Here is a 19,296-nt window from a genome sequence, read left to right as displayed (position 1 = left end):
CCAGGAAGGGCTGTTTGAATCAATTAGGGGGAGTGAGCCAGAAGGGGTTTGTCTTGATGTGGAGAGCTTGTTGCCAGGGAAACCGGTCACTGTTCTGGTTCTATATCAGTTTATGCTGTGGCCAGCTGCCACAGCAATTTTTAAGCAAAGTGTAAACAAAAATGTCAATTCTTTTAGGGAGCGTAAGATTAAAAAGCAAATCGAGGTATGACAGAATACAATGTTCACCATCTGAATCTTTAGATTTTTCAGAAGAGTGATGTCATGTTTCAGAAAGATAGGTCAGATTCAACACCATATAATTATTCTTCTGTGTAGATTAAATTCTTTGTGTTTGGAAATAGAGAATCATAAACTTGAAGAACAGGGAATTCATTTTGATAATTTAAAGCACTCGATTTTTAACAGCAGTGAGGGAACGATAGTGTCAGGAGGTAGAGTCATTTCTTCTTCCTCTCACCACCAGAATCACTTTTATAATGAACCATTTGGACTTGAAAGGAAAACGTCCTAACTGTGAGAAGTGGAATGAAAAGAAGTATCTTACATTGTAGCAAAAATAACATGATGATACTAACGGAAAAATTTAAAGCATCAAAAGGACATGAGCTGAGAATCAAGAAATAAACCCAAATACCTACGATAGAATGATTTTCAATATGAGTGCCAAGGCCATTTATTATAGAAAGAACCTCTTTCTTTTTAACATCTTTTTAACAAATGGGGCTGGGACAACTGTTTATTTACACTAAAGGAAAGAAGTTGAACTCTTAATTCACTTCATAGACAAAAGTGAACTCAAAATGGGTCAAAGACCTAAATTTAATAGCTAAAATTATAAAAAAATCTTACAAAAAAAAAAACAGAAACAAAAACTTCATAACCTTGGAACTGGCAATGGTTTCTTCCTCTTGTTTTTTTTTTTTTTTTTTTTTACATCAATGTATTCTTTATTTTCAAAGAGGAAGAGCTGTTGTATTTTCTTCCTGGTAATAGTTTCTTAATATGACACCCAAAGTGTGAGCAACAAAAGGAAAATAGACAAATGAGACGTTGTCAAAAATGAGTAAACATTTTTTGTGCATTAAAGGATACTATCAAGGAAAGTAAAAAGACAACACACAAAATGGGAGAAAAAACTGGCAAATCACGTATCTGACAGGATTCTAGTATCCAGAACATATAAAGAACTCTTAAAAATCAGTAACATAAATGGGAATGCAAGCTGGTGCAGCCACTCTGGAAAACAGTATGGAGGTTCCTCAAAAAACTAAAAATAGAACTACCCTATGACCCGGAAATTACACTACTAGGTATTTATCCAAGGGATACAGGTATACTGTTTCAAAGGGACACATGTACCCTCATGTTTATAGCAGCACTATCAACAATAGCTAACGTATGGAAAGAGCCCAAATGTCTATTGATGGATGAATGGACAAAGCAGATGTGGTATATATACACAATGGAGTATTACTCGGCAATCGTATAGAATGAAATCTTGCCATTTGCAACTACGTGGATGGAACTGGAGGGTATTATGCTAAGTGAAATTAGTCAGGCAGAGAAAGACAAATATCAAATGACTTCACTCATATGAGGACTTTAAGCGACAAAACAGATGAACACAAGGGAAGGGAAACAAAAATAATATAAAAACAGGGAGGGGGACAAAACAGAAGAGATTCATAAATATGGAGAACAAACTGAGGATTACTGGAGGGGGTGTGGGAGGGGGAATGGGCTAAATGGGTAAGGGGCATTAAGGGATCTACTCCTGAAATCATTGTTGCACGAGATGCTAACTAATTTGGGTGTACATTTAAAAAATGAAGAAAATAAAAAAATAAAAGTAAAAAAAATCAGTAACATAAAGACAACACGATTAAAAAATAGGCAAAAGACTTGAATAGATATTTTTCCAAAGAAGATAGACAAATGGCCAACAAGCACAGGAAAAGATGCTCAACATCATTATTCACTGGGGAAATGCATACTGAAACACAATGATACCACTGCACATCCACTAGGATAGCTAAAATTAAAAAGGCAAGCAATAACAAGTGTTACTGTGGAGAAAAATGTAGAAACATTAGAAACTTCAGACATTATTAATGAGATTATAAGATGCTGTGGCTACTGTGGAAAACAGTTTGGTAGTTCCTTAAAATGTTAAAAATTAAGGATGCCATGTGACCCAGCTATTTACCCTGAAGTATATATCTAATTCTCTGACAGTTCAAAACACAAGTCCACATGAAAAAATCGTATACGAATATTCATAACAGCATTATTTGAATAGTCAAACTGGAAACAACTCAGAAACAATTCACCAACTGACAAACAGAGGAAATGTGATATATCTATACAATAAAGTAGTATTTGGCAATAAAAAGCAATGAAGCGCCATTATTTGCTAAAATATGGATGAACTTTGAAAAAGTTATGCTAAGTTAAAGAAGCCAGACATAACGGATTACAAATTATATGACTGCACTTTTATGAATATCCATTATAGATAAATTCATAGAAACAAAGCAGATTAGTGGTTGCCATGGGCTAGGGGGAGGTGAACTGAGGAGTGACTGCTTAACGGGTTATGGGGTTTCTGTTTAAGATGATGAAAAAGTTCTGGAACTAGTACTAATGATGATTGTATAACATTGTGAACAGAATGCCTCCAAATTTTACTCTTTAAAATAGTTAAAAGGGAGAAATGGTAAATTTTATGTTATGTGTCTTTTATAATAAAAATTTACATATACTATTGAAATGTGTCATTCAGGATGTGAAAAAGCATGTGTAAGTCCATTTGGATGGAACTGTGGCAAGGCCTCAGTGAACAAAACCGAGAGTTGATAAGACATAATTCAATCAAGAGACAAACTAGAAAATGCTGTAGATCTCAAGCTGCAGTGTGATTACACTGGTTGTACCGGCAGATACCATGCTCTATCTGCAGCCATGATGGAGCTCCCAGTGTGTGCACCTGTTTATCTTTGGTTGAGGTACATAAGCGTGAAATAATTATTAGAAGACTAGGACGAGACTGGGGGGAGTCATGCCATGGAAAATGGCAGGGTAGGGTGCTTAAAGAATTGGTCCCTCCATTGAAACAGCCATTAGCTGGGAAAGACTGACAGGATTAACTTTTTTCAAACTCTGGAATCTAATCCATAGTTTATAGCAAGGAGGGGACTGGTTAATGAAGAGAAGGGTAGCTGGAATTCAGGGAGAGAGCACTGTGGTGTTTCTGTCCACTGAACTACCATTTTTATCTTTTGGTGCGTGGGATAGTGCTGATGTTCCCGGCGTGGCTTCCTGGTGCCAGAGGGCTACTATGGTATGTGATTATTAAATGTTGTGTTATTTAATATAAAATGTATTGGTAATTAAAATGTTGTTATTAAAATGTTACCACATGCGATTTGACCTGTATGGTAGTTCTCTGAGGGACTAGTGAAGAGGCTGACTTTTGTTTTGCCCCTCCCTTCTGGGCTTTCCTGGGGACAGTGACATCTATCAAAAGATTTAAAGACATGCACACTCTGTGCCTGCCTGACACAAGGGGTGACAGACGGGACAGGTGGCAGACAGAATCCAAAAACTTGACAAAGGGAAGGCTGAGGAGAATGGTATTAGAATAGGGGCTAACAGGGACACTGTAGATACCTGGGAAATTAAACGTAACCAGGAACTACCACATGCTTTGAAGATACCTACGGATGTTAGGTTACCACCTCTTGCAGATCTGTGGGCTTTGTGGCGGCAGGAGATGAAGGCAAAGGAAGAGGCTTCGGTAGTCTGGGTCAGTGCAGGAGGAATGCTCCAGCTCAGAGCTGAGTTTCAAAGAGAACACTCTAGGTTTTTCTTCCTGGCTCTGGGATGTAAGGATCTCTGTCAGTTCTCTGGCTAATCACTTAGATAACAGAACAGAGTCTTCAGTGACTATACATGACAAGAAATGCACTTTCCCCCATTTATTTAGTGACTTCGCCAAGCTATTTTGCGTATACAGCTGTAGGGGAGAGTTTGGTTTTTCAGAGTTAACACAGTATAATATTCAAAATGGTTAGGTTTTAGCAAAAAATTACAATGCATACAAAGAATTAGGAAAATATGGCCTATTCATCAGGAAAATACATCAACAGAAACCATCCCTGAAGAAGTCCAATCATTGGACTAAATAGACAAAGACTCTGAATCAACTAAAATACACTCAAAAGAGCTAAAGGAAACTATGGATAAAGAACTAAAGGAAATCAGGAAAACTACCTATGAACAAATTGAGAATATCAAGATAGAAATTGTAAAAAGGAACCAAATAAAAATTCTGGAGCTGAAAAGTACTATAACCGAAAACACAAAGTTGAGTAGGTATTCAGCAATAGATTTAAATACGCAAAATAGAGAATCTGCAAACTTGAAGATAGAATAGTTAAAAGTATTCAGTCTGAGGAACAGAAAGAAAAAAAAAATGAGGAAAATTAACAGAACCTAAGGAACCTGGGGACACCATCAAGTGTACCAATACCCAAATTATGGGACTTCCAGAAATAAAAGGGGAGAAGACAGCAGAAAGAATAGTTTTACAAATAATGATTGAAAACCTCAAAAATTTGATGTAAGACCTAAGTCTACACGTTCAAGAAGTTTTATGAACTTGAAGCAGGAAGAACTGAAAAGATCCATACCAAGACACATACTCAAACTGTCAAAAGACAAAGGCCATCTTGAAAGCAGCAGGAGAGAAGTGATTCTTCATAGAGAAGGGATCCTCAATAAGACGAACAGCTGATTTCTCATCAGAAACCATGAGACCAAAAGTAAGTAGGACAGTTCAAGTGTTAAAAGAAAAACATCCAACCATTCTGTAGGTGGTAGAATTCTGTATGTGTCAGAGCTATCCTTCAGAAATGATTAAGATGTTCTCAGGTAAACAACATGTGGCAAAACTATCCTTGAAAAATGAAGAAAGTAAGACATTCTCAGATAAAACTCAAGGGGGTTCGTTACTAGCAGATCTATCCTACAAGAAATGCAAAAGGGAGTCACTGAGGCTGAAAAGAAAGGAAACCAGAATCTAACTCAAAGCTATATGAAGAAATAAAGAATTCCATTTAGGGTGAAGGTAATGGTAATTACATAGATACTGCTTCATACTTGCTGGGATGGCTATAACTAAAAATTTATATATATATATATATATATATATATATATATATATATATGTCTATGGACAAATGAATGGATAAACAAACAGTATACATACAATGGAGCATAATTCAGCCATAACAAGGAATGGAGTACTGATACAAGTTACTACATGCGTGAACCTCAAAAATATGATGAAAGAAGCCAACCATGTAAGGTCACATATTGCATGATTCTATTTATATGAAATAGTCACAATAAGTAAATCCACTGAGACAGGAAATTGACAATGATTACTAAAGGCTGGAGAGGAATGACATAATTTGGAGGTCTATACACTAATGACTACACCCCTAAATGCTAGAGTCACATATCCAATTGCGTACATAACTTCTTCATTGAGATATCTCATAGGAATCTCAAACTTAAATTGTCCAAAATGAAACCATTAATTCTTTCCTAAAACCCCAAACTTGAAGTCTTGCTTAGCTCAGTAAATGGTACCGCTGTTTCACAATGTGTTTCAGGCCAAAACCCTAGGAATTCTTGATACTTCTTTTTCCTTCACATTGAAATCTAATCCAGCAGCAAGTTCTATCAGCTCTCCTCTTTAAATGATCCAATTTCTCACCACCTTTCCCTACATTCACCCTGGTCCATGCCATGCTCATCTCTTACCTGCACTCCTATAACAATATCCTAACTTGCCTCTTCCTTTCAAAGCTGGGCCAGCTGAAGTGTACTCTGAATATACCAGCCATGATGATCTTTTGAAGGAGGAATCAGATCATATGTGGCCCATGAGTCACATCATATTTAGGTGTCACAGCAGACAGTGAATGCATGTTGAATAAATACTTGACGGATGAATGCACACAGGCCTATGTTCTAAAGCAAGGCTACCAAACTTTTCCTAGAGTAGACCAGAAGGGAAGTATTTTTATTTGTTTAGGAATATAGTCTTTGCTGCAACTACTCAACTCTACTATTAGGGCACAAAAGCATTCACAGACGATACATTCAAAGAATGAGTGTGGCTATGTTCCAATAAAATATTATTTCTGAAAACAGAGGAGGTAGGTAGTTTGCTGACTCCTGTTTCAAATTTTAATAATGTAGTAGTGTCCCATCACTCTTACAATCACCATTAGAATAAAATCTAAATTCCTCGAAGACCTAACCCATCTCAGTCTCTCCATCTCCTACTACTTTCCTATGCCCTTACTTTACCCTATTTTGCAATTTCTCAAATAAACTCAGCTTTTTCTGTGCCCACGCCTTTGGTATTTGCTGTTTCCTCTGCCTCTTTGCATAGGTCATTCCTCACAGTCTTTCCTCAAAAGCTACCTCTTCAAAAAAACCTTTCCCCAACAGTCCATCTCCTTTTCCAGTCCTCATGACTTTTGTTTAACATCTATCATTCTCTGGAAATAAATCATTTATTTATTTTTTGTTTACTTGTTTATTGTGTCTCTCCACTAAGAGGTATTTCCATGAGAAGGATTTTGCTGATCTTGTCACTTTATCTACAGTAGCTAGAATAAGGTCTCATAAATGGTTGATGCCCAATATCTGCTAGATACATGGATGAAAATTAAAGTATTTTAGAAATGTCAAGTGCTATCCAAGTAGCAGTACCTGTTATTCTTTTGGAAGGAAATGGATGAGAAATGAGAGGAAGGGAAAGATATAAGTAGGGTGTGGTAGGAGTATCATTGGCTTACAGTCTTGGGTTTGATTCCCTGAACAAGTGTCTAAGTATCTGAGAAGACTCGGCTTCACTTTTTCTAAAAGAAAAAATGTCAATATCTGGAAGTCTGTTCTAAGGATTGATGACGTAATATCAAACCAAACAAACATCAGGAGAATTGATGCTGGTTCATTTGCCAAATTTTCTTTCTTTTTTTTTTTTTTTAACTGTAATGATTTGTAAAACTAAGATACTTCTATCAATTTTAAGTTTTCAGAAACTGAATTTAGCCTAAAGGAAAACTTTTTATTTTCAGATAATTTTTTGATGTATAAGTTGCAAAAACAGTATAAGCGTTCCCATACACTCTTTACCCTGGAACTGAACTTTTTGAGTTACAGATTGCTGTTTCCATTTGGTAAAAGACAAAGAAAAGCAGATTCATTAAAGCTCTAAATATTCTAGCAGATTGACAAAGTAGTACAATTTCCGATATTTATTTTTAGGGATCTGGGTATCAATTGGAAAAAATTCAGTTTATCATACAAAACAGATAAAAGTCCTCTAAGAGATTATGTAAACTAATGGCCAAATGCATCAAGCCTTTTTTTCTCATTCCGTAGGAGACCTGGAGAATTGTTAGCACTGTCACAGTGTAGCCACTTTAAACAAAGTCAAACTATTTGCAAGTTTTTCTTGGATAGATTAACTTGATCCTTCTATAAACACAAATAGAAGGCAATATATCCAAAACATCTCATGCTTGAAGGGGTACTTGTAACACCAGTTCCATTTGGTTGCAATGATGCATTCAAATACCACTAGATAATGCGACTGCTCAGAATTGCTGACAACACATTTGCTGCTAAACAAATAGACAATCAGTTGTCCCAGGTTCTTAACCATTCGTGCCATCCAAACTCTTTGAAAACCTCACTTCACTTCCTGATAAGATCCCTCACTCATCAAAGGCTGTCTTCAAATGACCTTTTTTTAAGGATATTATGGAATTAAGTGTTATTGAAATGATGTCGATATAAACTGTTTTATATGAGGTGATGTTGATGTGGTAGTCAAAGCATATAGCTCAGTAGAATTCTCTTCAAAAATTATATTCATAATTTGAATTACACAACTGCTAATAATCTTAAAGGTTTTCAGCATTTCTAAGAAAGACATGGATATTGACCCAGAATTTTACATTAATCAAATTTTGAAAATTAGCCAGAGCACTTAGGACACTGAGGAAAAAAGAATGAAATATATCCGAAATATCTATTAATCCATAGCAGAGAAAAAGAATTAAGAAAAAGACAATATATTTTATAGACCTATATAATTACAAGATAGTATCATATGTAACAAAATAGATATGGGTGATTAGATACCTTTTCTTCAGGTATACTGTAACGCACATTTTCCAAAAATACTGATGTATTTTCCACATTTGTATATCGTAAAAGAATATGAGCAAAATCTTCTTCACTGATAGTGTTCATCCCATTAGAGTAGGAAAGGAATTCTATTTCTAGAACTTCCGTTTGTAGGTTATCCATGAATCTATGACAAAATATATAAAGAATGAATATGATCAATGAAGAGTGATGGTGGGGGCTTTGGCTTCCCCATCTGTGAAATGGGGATAACACAAAGACCTTGCAGGGGAGCAATGAGACTTTCGAGAGTTACTGTGCAGTGCCAGGCGATTACTACATTGACACTATATCCATGTTTACTAATGTGGTTCACTGAGACTAAGGAGTTGGGGAGATACCTTCTCAGGAATATACAGGACATAATCAATCCAGATATCCAGGCATTTCTTATCATTCAGCAACTTCCTATTACACTTACCAAGATAACCACTAGTATGCTGGTACTGATGGAAGTGCGTATTTGTTATACAGATATATTCAGTTAAGATGAAAGCAGCCAAGAGGTGAGTATTTCTGCACCAGATCGTTCCTAGAGACCTTTCTGACTTCAGCATGTTAACATTTTTCAATACAAATATAAAGGTAAGCTCACCTATAAAAATCTTCAAAGTTGAGCTCAGCTTTTCCTTTCTTTCCAAAAAAGTGCACAAGAAGTGTAGTATCTGTTACCAAACTTGTAATGTCATCAGCACGCTTAAAAAAATCACAATTTAAAGGTTAGCTGCAATAAACAGAGTAGGGATACCCAACATCCCTCAAAGAATTTTATCACCATATAAATACCAAGAACATACAAACATTAACATTACAATGAAAAGCATAAGGGTGCATTAATAAATGCCATTATAGGCAAAATGAAGTTCAATATTTGAAAACAGAAATATGACTGAAATTGATCTTTATCCTCAAAAAATTTTAAAGATTAGGATTATATTTTAAGGAGTTTTCAAACTCAAAGTATACATATAGGTTATCTGTATTTTAAATTATCTAAGATAGCTGAAATCCTTTACTAATCACCTAAATGTTTTCTCACTATATAAGTCATTTAGTTTGGATTTTCCTAGTCAACCCAAAAAATCAATGTTTTTTAAGGATGTCAAAGGAGGTAAATTCTTCAGATGTACGAAACATGGGGCTGACAAAAGAACTGTCAGAAGCTTCACAAAATAGATTCCTTTAAGCATCACATTTTCCTTTTGTATTCCACATTTATGATACTTTAAATTGAAGGGGCGCCTGGGTGGCGCAGTTGGTTAAGCGTCCGACTTCAGCCAGGTCACGATCTCGCGGTCCGTGAGTTCGAGCCCCGCGTCGGGCTCTGGGCTGATGGCTCAGAGCCTGGAGCCTGTTTCCGATTCTGTGTCTCCCTCTCTCTCTGCCCCTCCCCCCTTCATGCTCTGTCTCTCTCTGTCCCAAAAATAAATAAACGTTGGAAAAAAAATTTAAAAAAAAGAAAATAAAATAAAAAAAATAAATTGAAGATACTATATTTTGAAACTATTACTTTGGAAATTACACCATCTATAATTTTGTTTAAAAGTCTTACATTATTTTTTGAATGGATAAGAAATTAATTCCAGAGGACTTTTTCCTGCAATTTCCAACAAGCGTGTTCTTAAAATCACATAATTCTAGTCCTTATAAAGTTTACTGGCCTATGAAAACAGTCCTTTCCTTTAATGTAGTGATATCAATTTTCCTTTTTTTCCCCCTCTCTCCCCTTTGATTCTTTTCTCTTCCTTCTCTTCTCTCCTTCCTTCCTCACTTGGCCAATAACTTATACCTATCTTATAAACTCAGGTATAAAAATTAAAATTCAAATGACCGGAACTCTCCCATATATTATCTTGGAGAATGTAAGAAAAATAAGAGGTCAAATAAGAACTACTATTTTCTGTATTAAAAAAAAAACACAGTCATAAATATCCATCTAAAAGTACATATCTGAAATATTACTTCTTGGTGAGAATTCTGTCGGCATTTTATAGAAAACAGAAGAAATAGCATATACTTCTCTACAAAGGAGTAAGTTGTGATCTGTGTTCCCTGACAAAATGTCTCATCTTACCCATCTTCCACACATTAACTTTTGGTAATCCTTTGATTCTTTATAGTTCTCTTCCCAATCTTTCATGAAGACAGCAATTTTATCCTTCATAATATTTGTTGGATCTTTATTTCCCTTCTCCCTAGACCAACTATTATTAACTACTAATGACTAGTTCAATGTTATAGAGACTACATCTCGTGATTTGTCTTTTCCCTCCCACACGCCTTCTTTTAATCCCTGTTTTTCTAAAGTGGTCTCTTTGCTACGGTGATTACTCAGGTCTTTCTTAAAAACTCCAACATGTAAGGTATCTTCCACTTTAAATGATCTCAGATTGGTGAAATTCTTTAGTAAGACTATAGGTCTTATTTATATTTATTTAGCTTGGATTTTCCTAGGTAATCCCTAGCATATAACCTCCTTTAACTGGTTTGAAAGATCTCTACTGCTTCTTAGTTTGCTGACAACTCCCAGGATTTTCAGGAGTTGGAATAACTTAGAAGTTTCCTGTAATATATCCAACTTCTTTGAAGATCTGATCGCCAGGGAGAAAACACCACAGCCTGGAAGCCAGGTGTCCCATACTATCTTTTAAATATACCTTACTGAACAAGCAGATGATGGATGTTGAGGAATATGAGTGGTGCCAGCCTTTCAGAACTCCCTACTGATCGCAGACAAGTATAATTTCCAAAAGGCACTCAAAAGGCACTATTACTTCCACCAGTGGCTTTAGGTGGAGGAGGCAGACTGCCATTAAGGACAGGATTTAAAATCAGAAGATCTGAGTTTATGGATCTCTTGACCTTTAGCTTCCTTATCTATACAAGAGGCACAAACCTACCTATGACAATGAATGTAAGGATAAAATTAGGATATGAATGTAAGTCAAGTATACAAGTGTTATTATTGGCAGTCATAAGCTGCTCTGGTGTAAAGCATTAAGACCTTTGGGAAAAAAGAGATTTCTCATGTTAATTATAAACATTCTTTTGTGATTATGTATCATCAAGTCTAATCCATCATTATGCATGGAACAGCTTAAGGAAGCAGGGGGAGGAAATATTTGAGAAGGCATGACTAAATGGAGCATCATGTGGAAGCTCTATCCAATCAGAAGTCAGCATGAAGAACGGGGGGGGGGATTCATCTAGAAGCTAGAGGAAGGGAATGTGGGGGAGGTATAAAGTGGGTAAAAAGAGGGGCCATGGTGTTCTAGAAAAAGCTGCTTACTTCACAAATAAGCAGTGGTGTGGTGAGCACAGAAGACGGTGAGCTCAAGTGTCAGATTTCTGGCTTCGGATCCTGAATTTCAACCGCTTAGTTAGGTGACCTTGGGAAGTTAACCTCTCTGAGGACATTATTACCCTCAGGAATAATAACAGTACCTACCTTGAAGTGTTGTGAGGCTCAGGTAACACATGTAAATCATTTAGCACTATAACTGGCATACTGTAAATGCTCAACAAATGTTGGCTATTGTTTATTTTTGCCAAATCAATATATTTCAAGAAGTTGAAAAAGGACTAGACGAGACAGAAAAGATGATAGTGTTGAAGCTTAAGGCAAAAAAAGTTTTACATGGTGCACTCTTACTTCTTTTGTTAACTGAAACTGCCCATATATGTTATATAGACCTGAAAAAAAAAGCCTTCAAATGAGAACACCAAAAGTTAGTGAACTCTGATAACACCCTCATGAAATGTTTTCCTTTAGTGCTGTGATGTCCTCTACCTCAAGACCTGAGACAGTGAAATGAGATGGCTTTGTTTTACACAGGTTTTAAATAATGACCTCATTCTTCCAGCTTTTCTCATGCCCACTGAACAGAGCAGATCTTTGTTTACAGTCTTTCATCATCAAAATCTTATTAGACTTAGGTTGCACTTATCCAGATAATCCAGACCCACAGAGGCATAAGTAACAGTTTGACATTAGAGAAAAAAAATTAGAAAATGGAAATGGTGAAAACTTTTCTCCCCCCATTCAATGAAACAGAGCACTGTTGGGAGTCATTGAAAACTATACCAGTGCCCTTAGTATCCTGGCAGTGTTATGTAACTTACATCACAGGGGAGTTGGGACAAAATAGAGACTTTATCCCTTTGATTCTTGTGCTCGTTGTTAAAATAAAATGAATTCAGGTGTTTTCATAACAAAGCAAGAAAAAGCCACAAAAGAACCCTATGGCCATTTATGAAAGACCCTTATCTTTTGGGGCTTAAAAATTACTTTAAAAGATTTCATCAAAAATAAAATAAATTAATACATTTGCATGGAATTAAAAATGTCAAATATTCCAAATTTTTAAAATATCTTTCAACATATTTTTATTGATTACAGTGGTATAATAATCTTATCAAACTCTATCCAAGGGTGGCATATCAAACAGATTTCTAAGCTTTCTTTCAAACTAATGTGAATTCTGAAATACTGATACTATAAACAATTCGATGTACACTGGCATCAGTAGGAACCGATAAGGAATTACGATGAGCTGTAACTTAACTACAGTTAATTCTCAATTATCCTCTCTCATGTGGGACGGTAGTAACAGAGATAATCCCCAAATAATTATTTTACTTTAGAAGACAATATAAGTTTTGTTTTCTTCTTTCTTCTATCCGATCTACTTTCATGATGTTTGAATCAATTCATTAAATAATCTAGCATCTTATGAGTGAAGTGTAGGTTGATCATAGCCAATAGTGTGCTAGTACACAAGCTCTTTAGGAAAAAAAAACCCAACAACCCCGATTTGTAGTGTTGGCCAATTTCTATGGTATTAATTCCTCTATCATGGCCACTTTCAAGGACCAACAGGATGCCATGGAATGTTGAATTGGGAAGAGATGTGCAGAATTAGCTCTAGGAAGCCATAAAATCTAGCTCCAGCACACCTCTGACGAGTGAAAAACATCTTCAAAAGGTCTTATGCATACATATAATCTTTGAGTATATGTAAGAGCTGACTGGTCTTCTGATATTAAACCTCCCCAGATCTGGATTAAATTCAACATCGAATTAGCAGATTGTGTCCAACTGTGGGAATTTCTTAGATTAAAGACAGGCTGGAGGCTGAGAGGTGGACAGTCTCCGATGGAAAGGGAGCAGGGACACGACTGTTAGTTTGAAGCTAGGTCCCAGTTGGGCTGTAGGACTCCAGGGCTCATGTCCCCAGTTGCTCTTATTTCAGGCATTTACTACCACGTGCCTGCACAAATGATTACAGAAGTAAGTACTTCTAACATACCTGTAAATGGAACATCAATGACCACGTTATGCCTTAAAAATGGTTCAAATTAAAAGGCAATTTTAAAGGGTTAGTTACTGGTCATAATTACATCATATTTACATATCAGAGGTAAATTGGAGAAAGGGAAAATGCTTTATTTATGTTTTTGTATTTTAAAATTGAGCACAATTGACAAAACTAACATTGCCAAGTGTTTGCCTAGCCTAGGGGTGCCAACAGGGTAACACTGTATATGGGTAACAGAAGTCACACCTGGATTCCTGTTCGCGTCTTCAGATTTTTAGGTGTAATTTTTAAGTCAAAGTTTAGGGCTGCCTGGGTGGCTCAGTCGGTTGGGCATCCGACTTTGGCTCAGGTCATGATCTCGCAGTCCGTGAGTTCAAGCCCCACGTTGGGCTCTGTGCTGACAACTCAGAGTGTGGAACCTGCTTCAGATTCTGTGTCTCCCTCCCTCTCTGTCCCTCCCCAACTCACACTCTGTCTCGCTCTCTCTGTTTAATAAATAAACATTAAAAAATGTAAAAAAAAAGTCAAAGTTAGAAAAAGAAATGAGAAGCTAACTTTAAAGAGAAAAATAATGAAAAATATACCTCAGTATTTACTGAAAAGTTCTTTGTGGTAAGACTGACAGCCATTTCTAATAAAGTTCTTAAAAATTAATAGAAAATATAAAATAGTGTTTAATGTAAAAGACATAGCCCATCTTTAAAAATGACAAATCGCTAACAAAACAAAACAAATGAAAAATCCCTAATAACAGCAGCATAATGAGTCGGTGGTGGGAGCACCCCACCTGAGTGCAGCAATAAGGTGCATGTCTCTAGGGAATTCAAGAACAATAACAAATAATCGTCAGTCCGCTTTTTAATTTTCCATGCACTGGCAATCCTAAACAGTGTCAAGTTAAAATAGCCCTCCCTTCCTTGACTGACTTCTCCTAGCATACCTCCCCTATCCCCCTTGGTAAGCTACACGCTAATATTAGGAAATTTAATATTGAAATCTACCATACGCTAAAGCATTAGCTATCTTCTACCAAGTTAAAAGTTTCAGCCTTCATGTAACATTGCAAATTATAAGGTTAAAAGATTCAGTGAAACAATAAAATAGTACTTTCAAATTTCCTGAAAGTGAGCCTTAAGTTAAAAATAGCAATATTTCTTTTTAATTAAGTTGGAAGGTCACAAGTTGATTTAATATAGACCACTATAGGTGGCTTTGCAGCCACTGCCAGCACAGAGGACATATTCGAACATACCATTCGGACACGGGAATTATTGCTTTACTGGAGAAAAGGGAAAATATAAAATTATTGCTGGTTTCATCATTGTAACTCTGAAATGAAATGAAGACCAGATTTACAAAACGGCAAATAGTACAACGTCCTGCTTGAGGTTTAATTGTACCTCTGCGAGGTCTGAAAAGAGTGCTTGGCTTGTATTACGTCTCAGTGTATCCCAATAGCTTCTGGAGACCAGTTCCTCAGCATCTGTCTTAAGTACCTGTAGAAGTTTTAAGAAGTACATCTGAAATCTAAAGAACAGTCACAAAGAATGATAATTTATACACTTTAAGTCTCTTCTAGCCAACCTTGAAAAGAAAACACATTAACTTACCTGTTTTGTTTTCTGCTGCGCACAACAGTATTATATTACATTGCTGGTAAACCCGGGGTATTTTTTCAAAGGTGTAATGGTATATAACCACTATTTCCACGTACAATGTGGCTTTGTCAAAAAGAATCGCATTCCCCAGCCCTCCCCCATGCTGCCTACCGAAACATGCGTAACTTCTAAGAAAGTGTGAAATAAGCATTTTATTCACACCTTATGTGAATTCATTTGGAGAATATTTTGGTAATTTTGTAGCGACCTATAAAAATGATACTTAATTTAAAAATCAGTTATTGTTGGCTAGTGTACATTGTGTCAGTGCATCAAAGAGTCAAAATGACCACATTCATATTTAGAGGAACAAAGCTGAAACTAATCTAAAACATATACAAAATAAATATGCCAGTTTACGTTAAGCCACCTAAAGTTACTCAGGGATTTGGTAGCTGTGTCTATTGTGAATAGATGAAGGACTTCCTAATCTTCTATCTCAGTACTGGCTAGACTGAAGAAGGCGATGGATACCAACAGTAAGAAATGCAGTCTAATCTTCATATGAAAATGCAGAACTACAAGCTTAACGTGGGTCTCTGTAAACAAACATAATTACACGCAGTTTCTGGCACGGTTTATCAGGGAAGATTTCACAGGTGCTCAGGCTTGGTATTCTGGTTATTGTGAGAAGAAAATGCTGCTCGGTGTACTTAGGAGCGGCTGATGATTTTTATTTTTGTGTGTGTTAATTTTTAAAAGTCTGGTGCCACTAATAAAATCATAATGCATTTGGGAATTATTTCAACACACTAAACTTTACTTCATTATTATTAATTAGAAAAAAAAACACTGCTTACTGCTCATATTTTAATAGAATCTTAGATGTTAATAATAATGTATAATGTAGCAGAAATCACTTATATAAACATAGAGGTACTTATTACCATCAGTGTAAATGCAGCAATATACCAGAGGATCTGCTCATCATCCCCTCTAGTAACAAAATAAAATGTAACTAAGCAATTATAAGCCAAGTGAGTAAAATCAGCTGAATTTAGAACAAAGTCCATGTCTTTATATAAGTATGGTAGAACCTCAGTAAATGTTAGCTAGATTAGGTACTCTGCAAAGATTATCTTAATATTTTCAACACGGATACATTTTTTTATTGTAACTGAGAAGGTTATGGTAAAGAAAGGGATTGTTAAACCTATCAAACTAGAAAATAAGGCTTACTACCCTGTTATTTGGAGGGTAACAGGAATGATTCACTTTGTGAAGCCATGCCTCTCTCCTTCCAACACTGGTCACCATCGCCGCTCACGCACATGCACACACACATGCACACACACCAACACTGATGACATCAGAAGGATGTTCATAACATATTAAGGGATACAATTAGTTTGATAGACTATACTGATGTGGATCTCTACACTTTCTGAGCATAGAAAAGATGTAAATGTATTCAAACATACTGAATGATGAGATTGGGATATGTTTTATTTTCCTCTTTTTGCTACCCATATTTTAAAATATTTTAAGAATGTATATTTATCTATCAGGATAATATATTTATCTATCAGGATAATATATTTTTCAATAAAAATATCTTACTTAGAACATAACAGCTTAATGGTCCCTCCTGTAGAAAGCTTTCACACTCAACATTTAGCTCCAAAGATTAAATTATGATAGAATATATAACTGAATTGCTATAACTGCCAATATATGTTGTTTTATCCATAGGCTTTTAGATTATATAGAGTTTCTGGGGAAAGGGACAATATTCTTACAGCAATTATTGTCATTCCTCATATTAATATGTCATTCCTTGTACTGAGGGGGAAAAAGCTAATACATCAGTGATTTTCTTGGCACAGTCATAGGTGTGTTTATTCAGGAGACAGGATTTAATTTTTGATAATGACTCAGGGATTAATTTGGGGGATGAAATCGAGGGTAGATTTTCAGAACATGCAAAACTAGTAGAAAACTTTAATATCAGAAAAATATAACACAATATTTAAAACAAGCTTAAAGTAGCAATGAAAATCAGCCTAGATGATTTTAATAGCAAGAAAGGCAAAGCAAATACAAAACCAGAATATATGCAATGCAGACTAAGAAAAGACTGAGAGGGGAAATGCCCAAATATAACTCACTAAGCATTGTGATGGTTCTTAAATAGATATCATGATGCTTTGATATGTAAATGTGGGAAAATTTGCAAAGACTTCTTGAAGTCTTCTCAGTGTCTGATTACTATATGAGCTTTAGGCCTCCTTACTAGAATGTTGTTAGGTGTAGAAATTATTAAAAGAGGTAACAGAAGACATAGACAGTTCAGAAGAACTTCAAAAATGAATGGCAAAGGCAAAATGATATCCCACATGTACTATACTTTTTAAGACTGATATCTTTTTTTGCTTAATTTAGAGCCTGTTATTAGAACTTCCTTAAACTTTGAAGTTTGGTCAAGAATTTCCTCTGTCTTTTTGGATGAGCCAAAGTAGCATCCTACTGAAGGCATTCCATGACATTAATGATACAAAGGATAAAAGGAAGGAAGGAGCAAAGGTCTGAAAATTCCTATGTTGAAATACTAACTCCCAAGGTGATAGTATTAGGAGGAAGTGGGGCCTCTGGGAGGTGATTAGGTCACTAGGGCAGAGCCTTCATGAATGGGATTAGTGCTCTTATAAAAGAGGTCTGAGAGAGTTCATTAGCCTCCTTCTACCACTTGAGGATCCAGTGAGAAAGTGCTATTTATGAACCATGAAGTAGGCCCTCATCAGCTACCACACTGAATCTGTCAGCAACATCATCTTAAACTTCCCAGCTTCCAGAATTGTGAGAAATGTTTGTTCTTTATAAGCCTTATAAGCCACTCGGTTTAAGGTATTTTGTTATAGCAACATGAATTGGCTAAGACAGAAGGAAAAAAAGGAAGGATGGAAGGAAGGGCGGAAGGAAATAAATAAATAAATAAAAGAAGGGAGAAAGGAAAGACAGAAGGAAGAGAAAACAATTTAGTAAAAAAGATGACTGATTTCAAGAAGGGAACATACCATTGTGGTAAGCAGAATAATGGCTCCCTAAAGTTGTCCACATGCAGATAGGCAAATACCTATATACAGTTAGGATCTGAGAAAGGTTACACTTAGAGATTAGGCAAACTGGAAAAACAAAAACAAAGCAGCAGCCCATGGAATCAGACAGTAAATTGTCTTTACTGTTAGTGATACTCAAAAACATACACAGAAAAATAAAAGCAAACAAATAAAAAATAATCTGGGCCACTATGACAACTATGGCCTGAAAAACTATAATCCAAGAATTGTAATTTAAAGTTACATAGGACTGGGGCACCTGGGTGGCTCATTCAGTTAAGCGGCCGACTCTTGATTTCAGGTCAGGTCATGATCTCACGGTTTAGGAGTTCGAGCCCCGCATAGGGCTCTACACTGACAGTGTGCAACCTGCTTGGGATTCTCTCTCCCTCTCTCTCTGCCCTCCTGTGCTCTCTCACTCTCTCTCTCTCTCAAAAATAAATAAACTTAAAAAAATAAAGTTACATAGGACTGCAGTTCTCTCCAGTGTATCACAGAATAACCCACAGCCGCACACACACACATACACATACACACACACCCCCTCCTGGAAAAAACACACCCCTAACCCAGTCCTTAAAGAATCTCCACAGACACATTCCAACAAATCTATACTCAAAATACAAAATTACTAAACACTAAAGAACATAAACCACCGTGAGTGAGACCCAGCAGAAACAACAAACCATAGAACAAAACCTGCAGACTTCAGATACTGAAATTATTAGGTATGGAATACAAAATAAGTTTAGTAAGTTTAAAGAATATAAAGCTGTATTTGAAAGGACTTTCCAGTAAGAACAGACTACTGAAAATGAATTGGCTGATCAGAAAAAAGAACCAAATAAAACCTCTGGACATTAAAGATGGAACCACTGAAACTTAGTATCATATTATACATACCTAAGGAGAAAATTAGTGAACTGGAATATAATGTGAATAAGTTATACAGAACGCAACATGAAAAGAAAAAAAATATGGCAACTT

General features: G+C 36.0%; 1 protein-coding gene across 3 annotated transcripts in view; it reads right to left on the bottom strand.

Moving 5' to 3' along the window:
* The window catches only part of MICU3 (mitochondrial calcium uptake family member 3), a 110,673-nt gene that overhangs the window by 9,003 nt on the left and 82,374 nt on the right, over positions 1-19,296 (bottom strand). For all 3 annotated transcript variants that reach the window (XR_006964431.1, XM_047092098.1, XM_047092099.1), the window contains exons 8-10: positions 14,996-15,091; positions 8,873-8,973; positions 8,233-8,404 (exon numbers count right to left, since the gene is read on the bottom strand). Coding sequence is in view for 2 of the 3 variants with exons in the window: in XM_047092098.1 (XP_046948054.1) it covers positions 8,233-8,404; positions 8,873-8,973; positions 14,996-15,091 (369 nt within the window). In the remaining variant the exon portion in view is untranslated. The remainder of the gene's footprint in view (positions 1-8,232; positions 8,405-8,872; positions 8,974-14,995; positions 15,092-19,296) is intronic.

Source organism: Lynx rufus, unplaced genomic scaffold (genome assembly GCF_022079265.1).
Source record: "Lynx rufus isolate CCGP_SWC_20201006 ecotype Redwood Valley unplaced genomic scaffold, mLynRuf1.p SCAF_3, whole genome shotgun sequence".
Taxonomy (NCBI): Eukaryota; Metazoa; Chordata; class Mammalia; order Carnivora; family Felidae; genus Lynx; species Lynx rufus.
Note: the sequence above shows the minus strand (reverse complement) of the source record. Positions and strands in the feature narration are given on the sequence as shown.